Source organism: Eucyclogobius newberryi, unplaced genomic scaffold (genome assembly GCF_026437365.1).
Source record: "Eucyclogobius newberryi isolate DKJ021-1_F unplaced genomic scaffold, fEucNew1.0.hap1 SCAF_10, whole genome shotgun sequence".
Lineage (NCBI taxonomy): Eukaryota > Metazoa > Chordata > Actinopteri > Gobiiformes > Gobiidae > Eucyclogobius > Eucyclogobius newberryi.
In genome coordinates, this window is record NW_027315724.1 from 29,415,106 (window position 1) to 29,434,318 (window position 19,213).

Sequence of the window (19,213 nt, forward strand, 5' to 3'; positions counted from 1 at the left end):
CGGAATGTGTCTTGTAATTTTGGCAGCGCCCTCTAGTGGCATCCTCAGGGATCGGAAATCCCAGAGGAAAAGTTGTTAAATTGTGAAACTGTAACACTGCGATGGTTTATTTTATTTGGCAGCTGGATTAATCTGTTGAAACATTGTGAACAGGAAATGTTCAAGTTTCCTGTTGATGCGAACAGTACGTGCAAAATAGTTTGTGATGGTCCAACAAGAAACTAAAGGCCCATGGGCGCTTAGGTAGAGGAATGTGTTCAAACTAGTCTGAAAGAAAATGTGCAAGTTTGAACCACATCAATCAAAGCTATTACATACATTACATCACTTCTGTCATATTGATTGCATTGTTAAACCTATGATTGAGTGGCCTATTAGTAATAAGACACACAATTCGTTTTTTAAGTGGGATAAGTCTCAACAAACTATTAACAGATTTGGCCATGCAATTTAAACTTAAAACAACTTATTTGTGGATAAGTTATTGTTTTCCTCCTCTCAATAATTATCAAGGTTAGGCATAATTTCTTTATTCTACTTAATTTCAGATTCATAAGTAAATTTTCCTTGGATTATGAATCATTTACCAATGTTGTTTTTACTAATAATATACACTAGAGGGCGTTAATGCGTAAGACTGAATGCCTGAGCGTTATCTTTCATACAGAAATCTCAAAAATGACACATTGTAATTGTACTTATTTGGTGTTCGTTAATTAGTCTTAGTATTATTTATTTTTTGCAATTAAGTTGTTTTTTAAGGTATGTTTTAACTAAGCTTGGTAATAGTATCGGCGTGTATGAGCAAGTTTGCTCATTTCATGCTGTCATTTTAGTGAAATATCCCTGAAAATACTGGATATTTTATGCATATGTTTTTTGTTTTGTTGTATTTGTTTAATATTTAGTGTTTTATACTTTTGTGCAGAAAATCCCATCATTGTTAACATTACTATATCCAGACTCACTGTGGACTCTGCGCTGATTCATCGTTTCTCTCTCTATTCCTGGAGCAGGACAGTAGTTTCAAGGTGTTACTTTAAGAGGCTCAACAGCTTATGTGGGATATGGGTCAACAAAGGTGCAGCCACTTTCAGTCACACAAAATATTAATTAATTCATTATTCATTTATATTTTGATTGATCATGTTAATATTGACAGTGGTTGATCTGTTCCTTTTTCTTTATTGGTAGGACAATAATTATTTATACATTTCAAAAAAGACATTGAAGGTCCAAGAGAGCCAGGCTGAAGATGACACGTGACAGGTAAACGTGTCTCTCTTCCTCCTCCACATCCTGTACCACTAGTGCTATACTTTGACTATTAGTAAATTATGATGATCTGTTCTTATTTTAGTTAGACCAATATCTTTACGTATACACCTTTCTTAACGTTAATCTTATATTTTTTCATCGTCTTCTCTATTTTCAAACTGAATACACATACACGATGCCTGCTGCAGTCCATGTCTTAATGTTGTGGCAACTCTGTGTTGTGGCTGCTCAGTTGGTTGCGTCTTTTCAGAAAAAGAAGAAATGAATGACGCAGGAAAATCATAGTTGAACCCGCGGGACCTCAAAGGAGAGCCCTTCGTTATCTCTAATTACTCCCTCTCCGCTGGGGTTCAAATTAAATTAATCTTCCAGACCTGCGCTGAGAACATGCTACAGCAATTAAAGCAGGTTGCTGAACAATGTGGCAGTGCCTCAATGGAAAAACAAGTGTCCTGAAATACCCCTTTAAATCTCATTGTCAATATTAGAAAACTTCTTTAGAATTCTTTAGATATAATCAAAGATTTTTTTTACCTTTAGCCAATTTGTATCTCAATACAACGATTTTGAACAAATATAGTGCATTTAGTTTTTCTTTCTCCAGGGAGACAAGCAGGTAACGCCACCAGTTCAAGTTACAGGTCAGATCTGTGGAGAGGCGATCTGCTCACAGTGAGAATTTATGGTTTTGGGGTTTGTTTTGCGTCAAAAACAACATGAAATATTTTTATTTCAGTTTAAAGGAGACATACCGTATTATGTTTTTTCAGGTACTTAGTATTATAAGTAGATCATAGTGTTATATTGTATTGTAAACATCAATATTGATCTTGGCTTAGTAATAGAAACAGGTCCATTGACAAAACTGATTCTAAGATGAAGGATGTTTCAGCGCCTCAGTCATAGGACAATGCAGGATCACTCAAACATGCATGAATCAATCAATCAAAAAACTTTGAGTAAACCAATGATGAGAAAACACAAGTTTAACAAAGTTAAAAGCTCATTAAAGTTGATTTTGCATAAAATGTCTCCAACATTTTGCTTGTGAAATTCCATGGAGACTAGCAAGTGGCGTACTCCCACCAGAAAAGTTACTTAGTGCACCTTTATGTCTTTGTTTACTTGTTTATTATACCATAGAAATACGAAATACAAAAAATAAATTGGCGTCTTATTCTTCTCAGTGAACATGAAGTGAATGAAGGGTCGTGGCCCCAGCAGCTTCTGCAGCCTGCTGCATAATAACAAAGGTTTTAGAGTAGACTAAGGCCTGTTGTCAATCCTCTTATTTTGTGCCGCAGTGAAAATGGATTAGAGAGTAGCACCTACGTTTTTGCCCCGGGTCACTTTGGAAGGATTTGCCTGCCCGGGCCTTGAGCTGACACTATAGCCTTTATTTAGATTTCACTTTTCAAATTCTCTCTTTTTTATCTTTTCGCGTTGGACTTGCATGTTAGCTAACTCCTGAGTGAGTCTTCAAACATGGTGCGCTGCGTGAGGGGGCCCACAGGAGCGCTGCACAGAGGAGGTGACTCTGCGGTGTCTAAGTAGCTCTCCAGGGTGCTGAAAACGCAACCGAGGCAGCCGTCAGAGCTTCACCTGTCACTTCCCTCACAGCCAAAACTAAAGAACAATGGCCCTCCAGAAAGAGCAGCAAAAGATGATAAGGTGATGTGAATACAGAGAGGAGCACATGCCAAGCTTGATGTGACATGAAATGGTAAGTACCTTTTGTGTTTTTAAACTCACAAATCATTTTCCTTCATCACTTTAACTTTCTTGACAGGCTCTATTGACTTCAGCAGTGAACACAATGTTTCACTAGCTTCAACACACTGGAGCTACAATGCAACATATTCCTCCAAACTTCAAATGGCCTCTATGGGAGTCCAAGCAGCCATGTGCGCCAATAATTAAAACAAGACACGTTTTCCCAAATTTACCGATTTATTACTTCTCACTATGGATCCTACTCGGAGTATTGACTTTCCCTTGCTGCGTGCACTGTTTAATTTTCAAAGTCGGAGTTTTAGGACCTTGGAACTGCGATCCAATTTATTACAAGGCGTATCCTACTTCAGCTGTCCGACTGGCCGTAAGCAGGATCAATGGAGATCCCAATCTAGACTTGGGCCTAACCATGGATTTTATCATCTTGCAAGAACCATGTGAAACATCCAAAGCCCTAACTGCATTTATTTACTTCGAGAAACAGGCTGATGCGTTTCTCGGTCCCACGACCTCGGGATATTGTACAGCTGCATCGCTTTTGGCCAAAGACTGGAGAAAGGCTCTCTTCTCCTACGGCTGCATAAACTACGAACTGGACAGTGCCACTGGATACCCAACGTTTGCCCGGACTGTGCCTGTGCCCTCCGACGTGCTGTTCACTGTGTTCAAACACTTCAGGTGGGCAAATATCGCCGTGGTTTCATCAAACGAGGACATCTGGAGAGACTCTGCAGGAAGAGTGGCCACAGGTCTCAGGAACTTAGGGCTCTCTGTGGGTTTGGTGGCCTCGATGGGCAACGAGACGGAGGTGGACAATACACTGCAGAAGATCAAAGCTATGAGCCAAATTAGAGGTGAGTTTGAATGAAAAATGAAGCAGAAAAGTTCCACAAAACCCATCAATGCAATTGTCATTTGTTTATAAATGTACTCAGCTATTGCATTTACTTAGATTTGTTAGAGTTTTTAAATGTATAAAACAGAACATCATTGTATCCTGGAGATCTTTGCTGTTCAATTGCAGTGTGGTTAGTTCACGTTTTAGATCTAATTGAATACTTGGTTAGTAATCCAACAGAGTCAGACATTAGTGTACTTATTGTGGTAAGCTTAAAGGTGCACTAAGTAACGTTTCTGTTCCACCACCTTCTTGTCTCCAGGGAGATGTTGCTGCTTTGCCTTGAATGTTCCTCAGTATAAAGCATTAAAAGGATCTTTCTGAGCTTTACTTGTTTAGTCAATTCATTGGTCGAGGAAGTCAAATAATTATTTTAAAGATAAGGCAAGAAGGAAATCCAGGAATGCAGAAACGTTTCATAGTGAACCTCAAAGCTTGAACTGTTTCCTGTTAAACGCGTGACCTTGTGTGTGACCTTGTGTGTGACCTTGCAGTCATTGTCATGTGCATGCACTCGGTGTTGATCGGTGGAGAACCACAGGCTGCGTTTCTGCTCGCTGCTCAGAAGAGAGGCCTGACGACGGGACAGTACGTGTTCATTCCCTACGACACCCTCCTCTACAGCATGCCCTACAACAACGTCACGCACTTCGCCCTGAAGAACAACAGTCGGCTGAGGGAAGCCTACGACGCCGTGCTCACTGTTACCATGGCGTCCGACCCCGTGTCTTTCTATGAGGCGTTCAATGCGGCAAAGATGTCCAAGGAAGTGACGCTGACGGTGATGCCAGAGCAGGTAGGGATTGTTTACTTGGTCCAGTTTCTACAATATCTCGTTTTAGAGTTACGATTGTGAGAAGAAACATCATGATATAACAATGTGAAATCCTCTATTTTCTTTCATTTTAATAGTTTATTGTTTCACTTATTATGGTATAAACAGGCTCACAATATATTAACACTATAGATTTATGTGTACCTTTTTGGACAACATTGAAAAGACTTAATTTTGCTTCTGAAACTGTCACGATTATTAGTTTTTAGTTCTTACTGTTCTTATTGTGGATTGAATTGCCAAGAACCAAACCAATTTCCATTCTTCCTCATGTGCACATTGGAAACATCTTATGCATTGTGTAACTCATACGCCATTTTTCATTAGTTCTTGAGTATGCACAATACCACACAATATTTGTCACAAAAGTAACACTAGCTTTTGTCCACCTCTCAAGAAGGATATAGTATGTACTGTATATGTCTTTATCATCTGCAGCTGTTTATTCTTCTCTTTAATAGAAAAACTTGAATAAATGAAAAAGATTGTATCACATTGATGCTTATTTATTCTAAAATACTAGAAGCTGCAAATTAAAGCTGTGGTTTCTGATTTTCAAACCGTGAAAGGAGGAAGTAGATATTTTAAATCTGTTTAACAACTTTCCCAAAGCCTTTGGCACATGTACAGGTTTGAAACAACCTTTTCTGACAGATAAAGTGAAACAGGATCCTTTGCGCAACTAATTAGTGCACAGACCAAAATGTCAAAGTCTCACATCGCACTTCCACTTCTCACAAGTTTATGTTGATAATGTTTTCCAATGAGATGCAGACAACCCACAGCGGCCGATCTGATTTGAACGCAAAGTGCTGCTTTTACACTACATTTTATGGGGGTCGGAAACTAAATTGACCTTTTCATAATTTTTAAGGAAAAATATTGGGTGATTCAGCTTTCTGTTTCCTGACTTTTAAATGTTATTGCCTCATTTGTGATCCAGGTGAACCCTCTGTTTGGCACCATCTACAACAGCCTCTACCTTCTGGCCCAGTCCATCCACAGCGCCAGGAAAGAGGGCATGGAACTTTCGGCCTCCAATCTGGCTTATTTCACCAGAAACACGGCCTTCCAAGGCTTCAACCAAAAATATAAAGTCGACAAGGGTGGAGAAGTCAAAACCAACTACATCATACTTGACACCGACAACACAGCGGGCTCCACTCTGTACCCAACGTATCTGGTGGATTTAATGTCCTCAAGGCTGCGTTTTGCTGGAAGGTCCATATTCTTCCCCGGAGGATCACCACCGCCCTCAGATTCAATCTGCTGGTTTGACCCCGCTATTCTCTGCACTGGAGGTAAAGTTATTTACTAGTTATTTGAATGACTTTGAATGTTTTAAATTGTTTAATACAGAGTTTAATTTGTTTTTATAGGCCTGGAGGTGACATACATCATTGTAGTCTTTGTTGTGACCTTCTCACTGGGTATTGCAGGTCTTGGAATAAGTTTCTACATAAGGTGCTTTTTTTATACATCTCACTGCTGAATGTTTCCATTGCTCTTCACTACTTTTATAACAAATACGGTTCACAAAGCTTGTATCTATTAGAGGTATTGAAATTGTGTTGTCACCAGGGTTACCCGATTTCAGAGAGCAACAAACAACAAAGTGATTCCAGCCCCACAAAATAAAATTAGAAATATTAAAAAGCAGCTTGTGTTTTGCAGCTGAATGCTAATGAGATGTGCATATTTCTTACAGCATATATAACATTTTGTGTTTAAGTCATTATCACAGACTGCACATTGGGTCTGTAAACGTGACACAAAACTGGACAAAGCCTAAAAACGACCTTTTTTATGACGTGAAAGTGCTGCTCAGGAGCAAACCCAGGAAAATGCAACTCGCTACTTGACTGACTGGGTAACTCTAGTTGCCACGATGATAATGTCTCAAACTTGATTTCGGTTCAAAGAAAAAGCTCAATACTCAATACCACAATGATAATAAAAAACATTTAGAAGATAAACTGTGGTTTGGTTTTGGTATAGAATTATTCAGGAAAGGTCACATTTTGTCCTTTATTGTTCGCTTTGTTTTTTTTATACTAGTTTTAGGATTCGTTTTTCACACTATTTCAAATCACACAAGTCACAGCAGTATTTAATCTGTTTTTTTACACCAAAGGTTTGCAATATTTGTATTGTAATACTTTGAAAACCTTTTAAATTCCCAGGAGGAGGCTTCATCAAATCCAGCTGTTTAAAGGACCCAATCGGATCCTTCTGACCATGGACGATCTGACTTTTATCAACCCCCAACTGAGTAGAAAGGTCTGTTTTCTCACTTTTTAACACTTTATATATTTTTTAACATGCTTTACATTTGCAACATCTGAGTACCATCCATCACGACCTGCAGAAAATCACTTTGGAAGATCTGAGCGAGTCTAAAAGTGCAATAGAAGACAAGTCGCAAGATCTCTCGCACTCGGTGAACAGCGTGCCGACTCACGAAAGCACCAACGTCGCGGTCTATGAGGTACAGCTTCTTCTGAGCATTCTGTCATCCGCACGACTACGCCAAATTATACGCTCGTGTAATATCTAAACCAGTGCTTCTCAGAGGTTTCACATCAAGTATTACCTTTCCGAGTAACACCAGATCTAAGTCCAGACTTTATCACGCCCAAATTAGGGATAAACCAGGTCCAAAATGAGACTAAAGCGTGGATAAAGTATTTCTGAATATGATTAACCCAAAGCAGAAGAAACACTGATCTGAACTACAACATTATCTTCCAGGGCGATTGGGTTTGGCTAAAGAAATTTGAGGAAGGACAGTTTAAAGAAGTGAAGCAGAGTACGACAAAGATTTTCACTAAGGTAAACAACTTTAACCACAACTTCAGCTGCACTTGAATTGGTCAGCTTTTCCCAACTTGAATAACATTTCTCCTTTACATTCCCAGATGAAGGACCTCCGAAATGAGAACGTCAACCTGTTCCTGGGCTTCTTCCAGGACAGTTCGATGTTCGCCGTGGTGACGGAGCACTGTTCCCGGGGCAGTCTGCAGGACCTGCTCAGGAACGAGGACGTAAAGCTGGACTGGATGTTTAAGTCCTCGCTCGTCCTAGACCTCATCAAAGTATGTCAACGAACGAAGATGCGATACGGGAACTGAGATTCAAATTCAAATACAGACAACTTTATTAATCCCCTAAGAGGCAATAAGTTGAGCAGTAAAAGAGCACATAAGGAACAGCCAAACAAACAATAAACACATACAACACACAATGCAACAATTCTGAACAAAGAAGAGGTCTGAGGTCAGTAAAAGCACCTGGTAAAATCTACATTTAGTTTACAAAGTTTAAATTTAAAAGACAACTGGAAGTAGGGACAAAATATTTCAGATGCCAATGTGTCTTTGAATTAATCACAGTTTTGATTTGATTGTTCTCCGCAGCACATTTTGCATCCTTAAGAATGTTTTGGAGGATTCCGGACATTCATATGATTAAAACAAGAACACATCATATGATAGTTGACAATACCACAATAGTTAACAGATCTGATTGCCTTGAGTTAGGGGGTACTCAGAGACAAAGCTTAGGGAACTCAGGAACCACTCACAGGCTTAAACAACAAATTCATGCTTTCAACTTCAGTGCCAGAAAATGCCAACTTATTTTTCCAAAAATACAAAACTATGTTCAAACCACATGCTTTTACAGCCACTCGAATGGCTCTAGACCTGTCGATTGAAGATCCAAGCTGATAATTGACCATTTGGCCAAACTATATACCATACTATAGAATTAAATTGGGATTATCAAAACTAAATGAAACTAATACAAATAAGCATAACCTTTAAATTCACTTTATTCTTAGGTAAATGTATCCTTTGACAATGTCGTGCTTTAATAACAACAATATTTGCATTAATTCCAGGGAATGAAATACCTTCACCATAGAGATTTTCCTCACGGTAGAATGAAATCACGTAACTGTGTGGTCGATGGCCGCTTCGTCCTCAAAATCACAGACTATGGTTTTAATGAGTTATTGGAGTCACAGAAAGCCCCTTTTGAAGAACCACCACCTGAAGGTAGCAGAAGTTTATCTGTTATTGTTGTTTAGTTATTAGATTGAACTGTTTCTGTGCCTTTATGTAACTTACACAAAGTTATTTAGATGGACTTGTCTTGTGTCCTTGCAGAGCTGTTTTGGACGGCTCCGGAGTTCCTGAGAGACCCTCCGAGTTCGCGTGAAGGCACGTATAAAGGAGACGTGTACAGTTTTGCCATTATCCTCCAGGAAGTGGTGGTCCGAGGGTCTCCGTACTGCATGCTCGGACTGACTCCTCAGGGTGAGCTTTTTGATGTTATATGGACTGCAATAACGCGTATTAGTGAGACTCGATCATAATCTCTGGCCTTTGAGGGAAGTTTTGTTATAAAGTTACTCCTCGGCAGTTGATGATTTCTCTTTGTTTGCTTAAAGTGTTTATGAATGAACTTGTGTATTATAATTCTGTCTAATATTGCTGCCTTCTTCTACAATTACTTCTAACATTTATTTGATATCTTGTACATTAACAAACATGGTGCCCTGATCATATTTTAATAATTTCTACTTTTTTTAAAATATTGAGTTGTATTATTGTTTGTATGTATTATTGTTACTTTCTTTGTTCTTTTTTAAATTAAAGATTGTTTACACCGTTTATATGCACATGCGCCACATCAACATTTGGACTAAACTTGTAACTAAACCTTGACGAAAACCAAGACTAAACTAGGAATAACCCAATACTAAAATGAATTTCACTAATATAATATCATAATAAATTCGACCACACTCGTAGTTCTATATCGCTTATTGTAATGATTTAAAATGTCCTCTTTGTTTCAGAGATCATTCGTAAAGTGAAGAAGCCTCCCCCGATGTGCCGTCCCACCGTGGCTCCTGACCAGGCTCCTCTGGAGTGTATCCAGCTCATGAAACAGTGCTGGAGCGAGCTGCCCGACCGCAGACCCAACTTTGATGAGATCTTTGACCGGGTGAGTTTGGCTCTGTGCAAAAAACTATGGCCTAGTAAACTGTACAAATACTACCACTAATATGAGTTCTTTTGCCAGAACCACTCAAATACTACTACTACTACTACTACTACTACTACTACTACTACTACTACTACTACTATTACTACTACTACTACAATTACTACTACTACTATTACTACTACTACTACTACTACTACTATTACTACTACTACTACTACTACTACTACTACTACTACTATTACTACTACTACTACAATTACTACTACTACTATTACTACTATTACTACTACTACTACTACTACTACTACTACTACTACTACTACTACTACTACTACTATTACTACTACTACTACAATTACTACTACTACTATTACTACTACTACTACTACTACTACTACTACTACTACTACCACTATTACCACTACTACTACTACTACTACTACTTACTACTACTACTACTACTACTATTACCACTACTACTACAATTACTACTACTACTATTACTACTACTACTACTACTTCTACTACTACTACTACTATTATTACTACTACTACTACTACTACTACTACTACTACTACTACTACTACTATTACCACTATTACTACTACTACTACTTACTACTACTACTACTACTACTACTATTACTACTACTACTACTACTACTACTACTTGTGCAATTGACTTGAGATCCAGTAGTTTGAAATCGACAAATATCAGCTTCTGGCTTTTAAATTCAAAGGTCTCCTGCCAATCCTCTTTCAGCTTGGAAGGAAGAAATGCCACACTGTTTTTGTCTTAAATTATACTGATTTAAAGTCTTGTTTGTGTTCATTAAATTTATATAAAAAAAGAAATGTATTTGTTTTAATTTGAAAAACAAAAGACAATTGAAAATCATAATCAATCGATATGCATGGAACATTTTATGATTTACTTATTGTCCAGCCCTTTTTACTACATTACTACTGTCATCGATTATCAGTGCCAATCACTACTGGTGATGATAGGTACTACTAATACTAATATTACTGAAATATTTACTCTGCTACTGCCACCATACATTTGACTATATGTTTATAGTCCTTTTTCTTTTTCTAGTTCAAGATAATCAACAAGGGCAAGAAGACCAACATCATTGACTCGATGCTGCGGATGTTGGAACAGTACAGCTCAAACCTGGAGGACCTGATCAGGGAGCGGACGGAGGAACTGGAGGTGGAGAAGCAGAGAACGGAGAAACTACTCTCGGAAATGCTCCCACCGTGAGTTACAGATTTCCAAGACTTACCAGGACTACAAATAAGTTGCACTCACAATACAGTTTAATTTGGATGGAATCATTTTAAAAGAAGGAGAAAAGACAATTCACTTTTGATAGAAACAACTAAACAGAAAAGTCACATGCCCGGAGTCAAGTGAGTGGTTTCCTGCCTTTTTAAAACACCAGACATCTTATATCTATCATACAGTTATGTCCTGAAGATGCCTGTGATTAATATGTGGATTGAACAAGAGATATAAGCTATGAACCAGGTCAAAACTGCAAAGGAAAATAATAGTGATTCTGACCAGCCCTCAACCTTATTTCTAACTACATTCTCTTTATAATATTGTGATATCAGAAGAACACAACCTCTACCAGGCATTTGACACTTTATTCCTCTGCAGTTCTGTGGCAGAGGCTCTAAAAACTGGTGCCACAGTGGAGCCCGAGTACTTCGATCAGGTGACCATTTACTTCAGTGACATCGTGGGCTTCACCACCATCTCGTCCCTCAGCGACCCCATCGAGGTGGTGGACCTCCTGAACGATCTCTACTCTCTGTTTGACGCTGTGCTCAGCAACCATGATGTCTACAAGGTCAGAGTGATTCCTTATGTTATTTTGGACAAACACAAGTCTGGCCATGTTGTAAAATAAAAAACAATTACCGGTAGTATTGAGGCAACAGCCATGGCTTGGATTGTTTCATTTCTATTGTCATTCACTGAATTTCAAACCATATTTTACAGACAGACCTAACCTTTTTATGGAGGTAGACAAAATAACAGTGCAGTATTTGTGCAGGTGGAGACCATAGGCGACGCTTACATGGTGGCATCAGGTTTACCGAAGAAAAACGGAAACAAACATGCAGCGGAGATCGCAAACATGTCCCTGAACATCCTCAGCTCCGTGGGGACCTTTCGGATGCGTCACATGCCGGACATCCCGGTCCGGATCCGCATCGGGATCCACTCAGGTCAACCCTCAGGCCTTTGTCCCTGCTATTTAAAGAACACTGAATCTGGGTTTAGTTGTATGGGAAGTACCTCAAAGAGTATTTTCAGAAAGCTGTATTCTAAAACATTTGCCTTAGGGTTCATGTTATCTTTGTTTTTTAATTGAATACATTCTTTTCTCAGGGCCTTGTGTTGCAGGAGTGGTTGGCCTGACGATGCCTCGGTATTGCCTTTTTGGAGACACTGTCAACACGGCCTCAAGAATGGAATCCACTGGGCTGCGTGAGTAAAACACAACGCAGAAACACAATTTATTTTATGGATTGTTTGACAAATTATTTGCCTTCCACTTTTTTGCAGCTTATAGAATCCACGTCAATCTGACCACTGTAAAGATCCTGCGTTCACTGAATGATGGCTACAAAATTGACGTCAGGGGGAAGACCGAGCTGAAGGTCAGGCTCTAATGTACACATATATATTACACATTACATACATTAAACAGGAGTGGAAGCAGCTCTCTTAAAGCAATGTTCTGTTGGTTTGTATTTGTCGTTTTCAGGGTAAAGGCATTGAAGAAACGTACTGGCTTGTAGGGAAAACAGGATTTACAAAACCATTGCCGAAACCACCAGAAATCAGACCAGGGTACGTACATGGATGTTTTTACAATGTTTTTTGCAATATGAAACACTGTAAACCTGTAAGAAGCATCAGTATTACTTACACAACTCACACAAACTGTTTTGACCCACAAACTGAAACTGTTCATGCACTGCTCCAGAGAGGACAATCACGGACTGAGCCCTGAGGAAATAGCTGATTACAAGAGAAAGAGAGCTGTGAAAAAAGCGTGAAAGGAAGGAGGTAGCACTGTATGTTACGTGTGCTCCTGTGCAGTGGTACAGCTGTGTTGTGTTGTAAAGTGTGTTTAACGCCTTCACTTTCTTCTCTGCCATTTGTAAATCGTATTGTTTTGTGTCTCAGCCTGTGCCATTAATCTTTTGATCTTATCAACTCAATCTTAAGCTCGGCACATGTTTCCTTCATCTTTATTTCCCTGGCAAACTCTGACATGTGTCGCTCTATGTATTTCTCATGTATTTACCAAACTATCTAATGTAAAGCACTGTTTTCCCAGGGACAACTGGCAGGAGATGGTGACAGAGGAAATCAAGACTCACTTTCGAAAGGCAAATCGGCAGGTGGACAAAAAGACTTGAATGAGACCTGAGCCTGAGGACAGACACTGCAGCTCTCACTGAAGCTTAGTGCAGACTGTTTTAAGAGGATTGTCCATCGTCAGGCTAATCTGCCTGCAGCCAGCGCAGCAGAACAGGATGGTGCTAATGTAATGAGAGTGGCTGCATTACACAGCGATACACAGGGGCAATGGTCCCAAAAAAGGATGCACTCTGCACTCACTGACCACTGGGTGGTCACCTACTACCATGAACTTTACCAACTTCATTAAGACTGAAGAACAGACATGCCTATTTTAAACTCTAGATATTTACAGTTTTGCTTTGAGAAAGGGCCATCCGCCTCATAAAGTTTCACATGAGGCTCGTAGATGTTATGGCTGAACATGATTTTCTCTCCAGAGTTGGAGATATATGGCTATGTGGCTGCTAAAGAATAACTAAGACACTTTATGGCATCATGATTGTTTAGATTTAAAAAAATTATATAAATAAAAGTGAGTCTGGAAAAAAATAAATCCCTGTTAAGATGAGTCTAGCATTTTGATTATATCTGAGTATAAAGGGCTTTAAAAAGTGCTCACTGTTCCAGTGTTTGTTACAAAATGGAATATTTGCAATGTTGGTTTTTTTGTGTTTAATGGTATCAGCATATGGATACTGTATTAAAAATGGAAAGGAACAAAGTTAAACTGCAATGCTATGGCCCCTGTCCATGGCGTACCCCGCCTAAGGCTCAAAGTCACTGGCACAGGCTCCAGTCACCCGAGACCCTAATGGGAACGAGCAGTACAAGTTTCTTCACTTTCAATGTTTGTGAACAGTATATACTCTCTTACAACCATGTGAGCACTGACTTAAATAATCATGATATTTTACTATTATACTATCTGCTATTAATAATAATAAAAAGTAGTAATACAACAGTCAGTGCTTTATAAGCAGATAGAAAAGTACTGTATTATTTATTTTGTATGTGTACTTGTCTTGTACAAGTTGTTACGGCAATGCAAAATCATTCATAATGTAAATTACTGTTAATTATGGAAAATTACACTTTTATAAAACTTCACTATTCATGTATCTTCATTTGATTTCAATTAATCGTTTTAACCTGAAGAGGGCACTGTTGACTTGATCAGACTAGATCAATAGTTTTATTCAGATCAAATTAAACTTTGAACAGCTTAAACTATGGAGTATAATTTGACGTGAATGAAACAAACTACCTAATATTATAAAGCTTATGTAAATGTTTTATTTTTTATTCTTGTAACATGTGTTTATTCCAAACACTGTTTCCTGCTCACCGTGAGAGCCTTGTCCTCCAGGTTCTGCCCGCCTTTATCTGGCTTTTTCCTCTTTTTATTTAGACTGTGGTTAATGTGGCCTTTGAACTCAACCATATTGTCTCTCGCTCTGTGCGGTTTGTTTGGTAATCTTGTAGTTTGACGGCAGAAGCATAAGACTTGTGTTTGTTTTGTCTAATCTCCACATACCAGACCCGGAATGCATGGCCTCTAGGCAACCGGAAAGATTGTTGTCATTTTCATAGAACTGTTTGCCATTGCTGTTTTCTCTCAGACGCCCTGTGTGCAGTACCTTCTGGTGTAATCATGGTAGAAACGGTAAAAAGTAGTATTAACGGTATAAGGAGTGTTGGTTGTATTTGATATAGAGTTAGATTGCATTTGTTTTTTTTCACACTGTATACTTTTCCTGACACAATATTTTTTGTTCACGCTGACTTGGGACCAGCGCAACTACATAGGCCTGTGATCTCGGTATAATTCAATCTGACACATTTGCATTTTTTTATTTTTTATTGAAAAATTCACAAAAATGATAACAATTCTTTCCAACAGCTTCTTTGTGGAACACACCGACAGCAACAAAAAAAACGACACATCAGGCCAATGAGTGGGTATTTGAATAAGCACCAGACATTTTCCACCTTTCCAACGTGAACAAAAGAACAATTCAGTGCAACGGGTGGCCAAAGATTCCTGACAATGAGCGGGGACTGTAACAAACGCTTGTGCAAAAATCTTTTCTCCTTTAAACGTTAAAGATAATGCAAGAAAAACACACCTGAATTGGACGCTGTGTCATAGGAAGAGGTCATACTTAATATAAGCACTTTCAGCTCAGCCTTGTCTTAATCGACCTCTTAGTTTTGTCTGTGTAAAGCAATGATGTCAGTTCCACAGTTTGGCAGATTGGAAAGTGAGGTAACAGTAAAAACACAAAACACCATCTACGTCATAGTCGGATCAGAAACAGCTACCAAAAATACCCAGCGTCATTATAGCTCGTCGCGCATCTTGTCTCCCTTCGGTTTAACTACTCGTCCGATGTACAAGATTGAGTTGGTCTTGTTGTCCTTGATGAGGAAAATAAAAGGGTGGTCCGCGTAAAACAGTTTGGGATTTCTCAACTTCTCGCTGCCGAAGATGCTGGGGTCGAACGGGTTTCCAGCCACGTCGAACTCAAAAGCAGAAGCGTGGAAGACGTTGGAGAGGTACAGGTCTTTCTTCCCGGAGATGTTGGACAGGTCGGCCTTGGATTTGTCGACGGCCTCAGTCAGACCCAGAGCGGCGAGATGTTTCTGCAAAATGAATCGAGACTTTTAATTGTAGAGTGTAGATAACTTTAACTGCCTTTTCATTTGAACGAAAACACATTGTTGCTTTGATAGAAACTGCACCTCATTTGCAAATGGTAAACCAAACCTGGACTAGACCAAGACCACACAACAGTCTTCGTTAGGACTCAAAGTGGGCTTAAACCAGGACCAATCGAGTGCAAATGTGAACGCGCCCTTAGAATGATAGTACTAGTAGTTGTTAAAGTAGTTGCAATAGTTGTTATGATGGATCCTCACTTGAAACCCATGGATCTCTACACACAGTATATTATTTGTTTTTTATGTTGTATGTATGCATTTATCAATACAATGCTTGTAGATGAGCTCGTTGTTTAGTAGCCATACAAATTGTGGTGTTTAGCCTGATATTTACCTGCAGGTTGTGGCTGACTTCCAGGGAGATCTTGGGCAGAGAGATGGCCACGGCTTTGTTCTCCATCTTACTGAGCCAAGTGTCCACCTGTTTCCTGTTGAGCAGCTTCTCCAGTCGCTCCAGCGGCTCCAGGTGATAGGGCATGATGTAGATCATAGAGGCCTGCTTCTGTCCCAGAGGCATGTTCAGCACATACAGTTTGTTCTCAATGTCCTCGTAGAAGTCATACAGGCCTGGGCAGAGCAGCGAGGGGTGAGTGAGTAAAGTAAGATATTTGTAGATTGTAGAATTACTATTTGTTCTGTCCATATGCTGCTGTTATAAGTCAGAGCCACTGTTATGTATAATCATTTTGTAGCCTTTTATTTGTTATGTTAGATTTAAGTCTATTTGTTTTGCCTGTCTCCATTCTTCTGCTGTCCTCTAACTGTGCATTGCAACACTGAAATTTTCCTGTTGAGGGACAAATAAAGGCTCTCTCTTACTATCTTATCTAGTGACATAAAATGCAACACCAGTCAATGATGAACCAAATTAAATTGAGGACTTGACTGACTAAATCTAAATTCTAATTTAATTGATCTACTTATTTGTCATTCAATTTAATAAAACAATTTGATAGATTTGATATTTGATATTTGAGTTGCTGCTGATATTGGTAACCTGCAATATATTGTGCAGCCCTAGTACTAAAGCTCTTACCAGTGCGGTGCATCATGGGAACGGAAACAGTGAATGAACGCGTGACGAGGAAACCACGGTTGTCCACCATTTTCTCATGGAACTTCTCGTGCCAGTGAGCTGAAGGGAGGAATGAAGTTACACTCAAATAGCTCTGTTCCACTCGTAATATGCCTTCATTTCTCTACTCACGTTTGAAGAACATGGCATTAACAATCGTGGCTCCATCTGCGTTCTGCACATCGTTGGTGATCTCGGGCAGCTTCCCATCTGTGGACTTGGCGCCCCACTCGTTGATGGAGTTCAGGGTGCTCCTCTTGTCCCTGAAGTTGATCTTGGAGTGGTCGTAGTTGTAGTGTTTCTTGCTGTTCTTCACAAAGTCGTCGGCGAAGGACACAGTGCTCGGGCCGTACAGCCGGTTGTTGATCTTCCAGGTTGTGTTACGGCTCTTGGCATCACTCACCTGAACAGACAATGTAAAATAAGTCCCATACCTCAATTCTACAATGTTTTCTTGTTGGCTACATCTGATTTAACGAGACCAGACACATACCTCAGACAGCAGCTCTGACAGGCCAGTGTGCAGGTGCTCGTCCTTCAGCTTGTCTGCACTTAGGACAGTTTTGACCTGAGATGCTGTAGAAGCCTTTCCTCCCAGAGCTACCAGACCCAAAGAAGAGGCAACCACCACAGGAGAGATCAGGATGTTTCCAACACCCTGCTCCTTCGCCATGTTGTGGTACAGGCTGTAGTGAAAAGTTTATTGTTAAACATAAAATCATAAGAAATGTGTCAAGTTTAGAGTTAATGCTGTAAGTTTTCTGACCTGAAGGCAAGGTTGGCGCTGTTATCAGCCAGCGTGGTGGCATGGCTGCTCAGTTTCTTGTCCTCTGCGGAGCACACCAGGCCCAGGAGGCATAGAGCTACAATATTTGTCAGCCACATTCTGTATGTTTCCAACAGCAGCGAGAGCAGCCTGAAAAGAAGAAAAAATAAAATCAAGATTAATCGCTGCCTTCTGAATGCTTTAACTTTATCACTTAAAATGTATGTATTTATTTGAGATCCCAGTAAATTTTGTTGTAGCTAATGTTTGAGTCTTAATTACAAGCCAAAGACTGGGCTGTGGTCTTTGGGGGCAGGGCCTCCTCTTTCAGACATGTCTGTGCCACGTCAGCAGCGGCTAAGGCCTGCACATCTGGAGCAGAGAGAAGCTCTGCACTGACTCCAGACTGTAATTTGACCCTCTGTTCTCCTCCCAATGTCTCCATTGTCAGATCAGGCATGGAAAAACTTACTCACTCCTTGTGGCAACCTTGTGGAAACCTTGGAGACAAATTCTATGCCTGCGGCGGTCTCTACAATCTAATCCCAGCCCTTATTTACACATCACAGAGCACAGTTCTTAGAGGTTTTTCAATAACCACTGTGGCATTCCTGAACTTAAATGTTATTTGCATCTGTATTCACTGTGTCAGTCTGCAGAAAAGCTTTACATCATGGATACCTTGGGTTGTTTTGAAGTCTGTGTTTTTCATTCTGAAAGACAAGAGGTGTATGCAGTAATCTCCAAAGAGCAAGAAACAAAAGTACTGAGGCTCGGATGGAGTCAAACTCACTGCAAGGTTAGATTTTATAGGTTTAAACTGTACTTTCTCATGTTAATCTTTGTCTCAGTCATTCAGAGTCACCTTCATTGGATGCATTTAACCCAGAAACAAAAATCAGACCAAAACTTGTCCACAATCCCCCATGAAATCAAACAGGAGTCCAGCTAAACTAAAAAGTGGGTATAACTTTCTGTATCTGCATTTTAGTCAGCATTTAAAGTGCATGCATAAGTTTCCATCATGCATAAACTCTACAGTTACCACTTGCATTCCTATGGTCCTTGGTAAAACAAAGAAGCCCAGTCATTCTCCTCTGCATTCCTCTGTGAAATCAAAGCCAGTTGAAGCTTACCTGGCACCGATATCGATATCGCAGTGTTTCTTCTCTTCTTCGAGGTGTGTCCCGTGGATGCAGTGTCACAGTAACACACGGCCAGCCTATATATCCTGCACTGAGAAAGTTCTGGAAGTGGGACTGGTGTATTCAAATCAGTGTGTGTGTGAGCTCAGGAAGTTGGGAGTTGGGACAGCCCCCTTTCGCAGTTTGGTATGAAGAGGTCGGCCGCAAGTCAACTGATCCGGGACCCGCCTGGAAAGTTTGCCATCTGAAACAGCTCAATACACAAACGCAGACAACAAACTGACCCTAAATCAGCTTAAGACTTTTTAAACTACATCTTAGTTTGTTGCGCATCTGACTCAATCTTCATAACCT

At 39.8% G+C, this 19,213-nt stretch overlaps 2 protein-coding genes across 3 annotated transcripts; one reads left to right on the forward strand and one right to left on the reverse strand.

Moving 5' to 3' along the window:
* Window positions 1-3,069: 3,069 nt before the first annotated feature.
* Window positions 3,070-13,958, forward strand: gucy2f (guanylate cyclase 2F, retinal). 2 transcript variants are annotated; one of them, XM_072453920.1, is made up of 19 exons: window positions 3,070-3,866; window positions 4,405-4,706; window positions 5,689-6,046; window positions 6,125-6,209; window positions 6,929-7,025; window positions 7,114-7,233; window positions 7,497-7,577; window positions 7,664-7,840; window positions 8,647-8,803; window positions 8,915-9,064; window positions 9,610-9,758; window positions 10,861-11,024; window positions 11,431-11,623; window positions 11,831-12,005; window positions 12,169-12,267; window positions 12,346-12,440; window positions 12,548-12,633; window positions 12,770-12,852; window positions 13,127-13,958. In XM_072453920.1, the coding sequence occupies exons 1-18, from the start codon at window positions 3,128-3,130 to the stop codon at window positions 12,840-12,842; spliced, it is 3,300 nt and encodes a 1,099-aa protein (XP_072310021.1). In that variant the 5' UTR covers window positions 3,070-3,127; the 3' UTR covers window positions 12,843-12,852; window positions 13,127-13,958. The 2 variants fall into 2 exon arrangements, with proteins under 2 accessions (XP_072310021.1, XP_072310014.1); XM_072453913.1 differs by lacking the exon at window positions 12,770-12,852.
* A 1,062-nt stretch (window positions 13,959-15,020) lies between these two features.
* On the reverse strand, window positions 15,021-18,575 carry serpinh1b (serpin peptidase inhibitor, clade H (heat shock protein 47), member 1b). Its single transcript, XM_072453931.1, has 7 exons — window positions 18,396-18,575; window positions 17,715-17,864; window positions 17,442-17,634; window positions 17,081-17,351; window positions 16,910-17,008; window positions 16,208-16,440; window positions 15,021-15,795 (listed from the first exon to the last, which is right to left on the reverse strand). Exons 2-7 carry the CDS (start codon window positions 17,831-17,833, stop codon window positions 15,493-15,495), a joined length of 1,218 nt encoding a protein of 405 aa, XP_072310032.1. The 5' UTR covers window positions 17,834-17,864; window positions 18,396-18,575; the 3' UTR covers window positions 15,021-15,492.
* Window positions 18,576-19,213: the final 638 nt, after the last annotated feature.

Coding starts and splice junctions, on each gene's coding strand:
- gucy2f (XM_072453913.1), top strand. CDS start 3,128: ATGCAACATATTCCTCCAAACTTCAAATGGCCTCTATGGGAGTCCAAG. Junction 3,867..4,404: donor AGCTATGAGCCAAATTAGAG/GTGAGTTTGAAT, acceptor GTGACCTTGCAG/TCATTGTCATGTGCATGCAC. Junction 8,804..8,914: donor TGAAGAACCACCACCTGAAG/GTAGCAGAAGTT, acceptor GTGTCCTTGCAG/AGCTGTTTTGGACGGCTCCG.
- serpinh1b (XM_072453931.1), bottom strand. CDS start 17,833: ATGTGGCTGACAAATATTGTAGCTCTATGCCTCCTGGGCCTGGTGTGC. Junction 17,352..17,441: donor TGTCAGAGCTGCTGTCTGAG/GTATGTGTCTGG, acceptor TTGTCTGTTCAG/GTGAGTGATGCCAAGAGCCG. Junction 17,009..17,080: donor TAATGCCATGTTCTTCAAAC/GTGAGTAGAGAA, acceptor TCCTCCCTTCAG/CTCACTGGCACGAGAAGTTC.